The 4,217-nt window shown below is 33.2% G+C and overlaps 1 protein-coding gene across 1 annotated transcript; it reads right to left on the reverse strand.

Annotated features, from left to right (window-relative positions):
- Positions 1 to 210: 210 nt before the first annotated feature.
- Positions 211 to 3,140, reverse strand: LOC106364827 (protein TWIN SISTER of FT-like). The gene is made up of 4 exons (XM_013804318.3): positions 2,294 to 3,140; positions 1,593 to 1,644; positions 1,217 to 1,257; positions 211 to 1,002 (listed from the first exon to the last, which is right to left on the reverse strand). Exons 1-4 carry the CDS (start codon positions 2,502 to 2,504, stop codon positions 779 to 781), a joined length of 528 nt encoding a protein of 175 aa, XP_013659772.1. The 5' UTR covers positions 2,505 to 3,140; the 3' UTR covers positions 211 to 778.
- Between the last annotated feature and the right edge of the window lie 1,077 nt (positions 3,141 to 4,217).

The following is a 4,217-nucleotide window of genomic DNA, read 5'->3' on the forward strand; positions in this document are numbered from 1 at the left end:
ATTTTGTTTCAAGGCCTTTAACACATTATTGAACTAGTAAATTACGTTTGTATTGTTCGTACTTCGTAGAAAAGTGGTTTTATGTATTTTGATGCAAAGTGTGTAGTTTGGATATTTTCGCACCAAAAAGAATAATTATTTTATTTCAACTTTTCTATGTTTAATAAAAGCATTATTCTTTTCCCTTTCCAAATGCCATAGCCAGCTTCTATAGTCATTCTTTTCTGAAAGTCAAGTATCAAGAATTGTCCCAGATGCCAATGAAAATATATGTAACGCTGGTATAAAGCATGTAGAATGAAATAAAAAGTCACATCATACACGAATATACAAGTAGAAAACATTCATTTTTATTCCCCCCTCACAATTATTACACATGAAATTTCAACAAGGACAAATTAAAAAAACTTGACTAAAATTACATAAAAATTACAAATTCATGGTGGGCAGCTGCCCCACCCACACACCACGTAGATCCGCCACTGCTTATATAGATGTCAGCATGCATTACCATCTGTTTAGTCATATATATCATCATAATCTTATTACAACAACCTGATCTAAATGCTAGCTTAAATATAAGGTTATAGAGTAGACAAATGGATTATTTAAGCGGAAGGAGGTATGGATACCAGCATTTCGAGTCCCGCTGGCCACCCGGGCTAGGGTTAAATCCCAAGAATACGTGGAGTACCGTGGGCCTCGCGGGAATAGTCGGTTGACCACGGTCGCCGGAAACCCGCGGTTACCTAAAAAAAAAAAAAAGAGGTATGGATATCTATGTTCTTCTTCCTCCGCAGCCATTGTCTCTCTGACAGTTGAAGAAAACGGCAGCCACGGGTAGACCAAGATTGTTGTTCTCAGCGAACGCACGAGTGTTGAAGCGTTGGCGCCACTCAGGTGCATAAACCGTTTGTCTTCTGAGTTGCCGGGACAACATCAGTGCTACTCGGTGAATTCCTGAATTGGGACATGGGTTCTCATAGTGCACCAATTCATTGCCTTAATTACAAATAGCATCAAACATATATTTTGGTTATTGCTACGAAATGGTTGCATGGGCATATATAATATATGAAACGGGCTAATGTTTTCCCCTTAAATTTTTTTTGCAGCGTATAAAAACTCTCTTTTCTGTCCACTTCATGGCAAACACTTGATTAATTGCATATTTGCATCTATGGCTTAGTTAATATATAGAGTTAAATAAACTCACCAAAAGCGGTTCCAGTTGTGGCAGGTATATCAGTCACCAACCTGTAATGAGAGCAGCCATTTAGATTTACGATATTGTTTTTTTTTGCTAAAGATTTAAGATATTGTTTAGCCGCATACTTAAATGCTCTTGATGTTGATGTAGAATAGTCATTCAAAGTTTCCAATCCTATGTACTTTTATAAAGCCGGTGAGACAAAAACATATGTTACGTAGAATAAGCTATGATATAACATGACACTCTTAATTCTTAAATGGAAACTAAATTAACCTGACTATAAGTCATGTTCTGTACTTGTACAGAATCTCTGTGAGTGTGGGGTTGTATTTTTCTCTCAAGTAAATTTGAATGAAATGATTAGAGAGATGATACTAACCAATGGAGATATTCTCGGAGGTGAGGGTTGCTTGGACTTGGCACATCTGGACACCATAACCTTCATTTATACCCCCGTCAAAACGAACCGAATAAGAAGATGATGAAAGATCAAAAATATCAAGAAAACATGAACAAATATATATATTTTAATTCTGGCAGATGATAGCTAGTAGTTAATTACATGTCCTGATGTCCAAAATATGTATTCAATTCATATATGCAATTACTTTGATCAAAAAAAAAAAATTCATATATGCAATTGCTAGGTCATTATATTTTGCCTCAGATATATATACTTTCGAAAAGTACATTTAAGCATATTTAAACCAATATTCGATAAATTAATTAACTTTTCTTATACCAAATTGGTTTCTTGATGTAATTAAGTTCTCTATAAAACTCTATCAATTAAAAATATTACAGTTTCAATATTATTAAATAATTTATAAAAAATTATTTAAATTTTTGTTTTTTTTATAAATTTTGGAGAAAAAATAAAAAATTAGTTAACATGATAATCAAGAAAATTTCCGGAAAAATCACCAAAACCCCAAAGCAGTTATGCATGCAAGACACTCTAAAAACATCACGTAACTATAGATAAGAAGAAAAGAATTATCGAAGTACAATATTACACTTAAGTTGATATGCCCAAGCACAACAGATAAGTAAGGAATTGACAAAATTAATTAGATGATATAAGACGAACCAAAGTGTAGAAATTTCTGAGGTCATCTCCTCCGATCTCGACCGTTGGTTTATTCAGAACTTGAGAAGTCCTTAGATCCAAACCATTAGTAACCTGTCTTTGGCCATAATTAACCGTAAGAGAGATCAATCTCATGAAAGGATCAACAACATCACCCACAACTCTTGCAAGCACAAGAGGATCTCTCGGACTTAAAGACATGATCTTTGATCTCAAGTAATGTTTTTTTTTTCTCTCAAGTAATGTTTGGTTTTTGTTTCTTCGTATAATCCCTACATTTCTATCCTCTATATTTATAGTGTTTTGGTAACGGCATTGACTGACTCGAATCACTGAAATGAAACCATTACAACTGTCTTATTCGTGTCTCGTTATCTTCAAGAATCTAAAAGTGGTTCGACATACGTACATCACTTATCGAGTTATTATCGTCTTCCTATTCATACTTTTGGTTTTATTTTTCCGTTGGTTGTAATGTTGTATTTCATTTTTTTTTTTTTTTTTTAGGTAACCGCGGGTTTCCGGCGACCGTGGTCAACCGACTATTCCCGCGAGACCCACGGCACTCCACGTATTCTTGGGATTTAACCCTAGCCCGGGTGGAATGAAATGTTGTATTTCATTCCACCACTCTAAACTAGAAACTAAAATTTTGCAAATTATATTCATCCACTTGCGACTCGCTAGCCAATAATATCTGGCTTTGTTTTAATCTGATCTGATTGATTTGCTTCCTCCAATCAAATACATCTCTCAACCATGCTATATGAATCATCATTCGATTTACTCTAATTGCGACTTAAATAGTACATTTCTAGCTCAATAGCCAATTTGATAGATTGTTGAGGTTTTGAAACGGACTACTTCTAATTGCCGAGGTTGACACCAAGACCGGACCATCTACTCTATTAAAATAGAGTCCTAATTAAACTCTACCGTGTGATATTTTAATTTTGGACTTATTCAACATGTTATCACTTAATATACGGTCCCTTTAATATACACGCTCTTCTTATACAATAATTTATGATGACTCATATAATTAAATTTAACCGGTATGTTGTTGTCTTGATATCAACATGTCGTTTTGATCACTCGGTTAAGTTTCACTTTCAAAATAACCATGAACATTATTAATATAGTGAAGATGTACAATAATTTATGATGATCGATAGTAGGGCCATTTTATTATGAACATAACAAACTAGATTTATAGTAAATATCAATATAATACACAAATCTTCGTATAATATGTTATACTATTTTTATGAAGATTTATATTAAACCTTCTGTTATGTATTTTTTTTACAATGAACGACTATTCTATTACTCAAACTTGAAGTAGTCTGGATAACCAAACTAGAATAGAACAACCAATAAAACAAAGCTCTATATGGAAAAACTTCGCAATCCTAGCTAAAAAATCAGAAATCTGATTTTGCGCTCGTGGAATATGAGTGATCTTGAAGTCTGGAAAGCATATCTGCAGAGTATCTATCCTCTCCAATTTTGTTGCAAAGCTTGGCCAAGCATGAGGCTCCTTAATAATGCCGATCAACTTCTTACATTCTGTTCCAAAGGTCTGGCATGTCGAAAGTTGAAGCATATTCTCCATCGCCTATCACAGTGCTTCTACTTCGGTTACGTATTTATTATTAAAAGAACAATATAATACACAAATATTCTTATAATATGTTATACTATTGGGTTTTAAAGTCTTTTTTTTGGACAAATCAAGTTCTGATTATATTGGACATGAACCATAAACACATAAGTTTAATTTAGTTTGAATATTTACGGATCTTACCAATTTATCAAATATTTTTTGGGGTTTATTGAATTTTTAAAACCTACATAAATAGATAAAAATATTTTTAACAAACCTATGTATAACCGCATTATTAATAAATTAGA

Source organism: Brassica napus, chromosome C2 (assembly GCF_020379485.1).
Source record: "Brassica napus cultivar Da-Ae chromosome C2, Da-Ae, whole genome shotgun sequence".
NCBI lineage: Eukaryota > Viridiplantae > Streptophyta > Magnoliopsida > Brassicales > Brassicaceae > Brassica > Brassica napus.

Bases quoted from the DNA above. Each gene is read 5' to 3' on its own strand.
- LOC106364827 (XM_013804318.3), bottom strand. From the start codon at position 2,504: ATGTCTTTAAGTCCGAGAGATCCTCTTGTGCTTGCAAGAGTTGTGGGT. The intron at 1,645-2,293 runs TATCATCTAATT...GAAGGTTATGGT, and splicing joins CTACACTTTGGTTCGTCTTA to GTCCAGATGTGCCAAGTCCA. The intron at 1,003-1,216 runs GTGAGTTTATTT...TTTGTAATTAAG, and splicing joins CACAACTGGAACCGCTTTTG to GCAATGAATTGGTGCACTAT.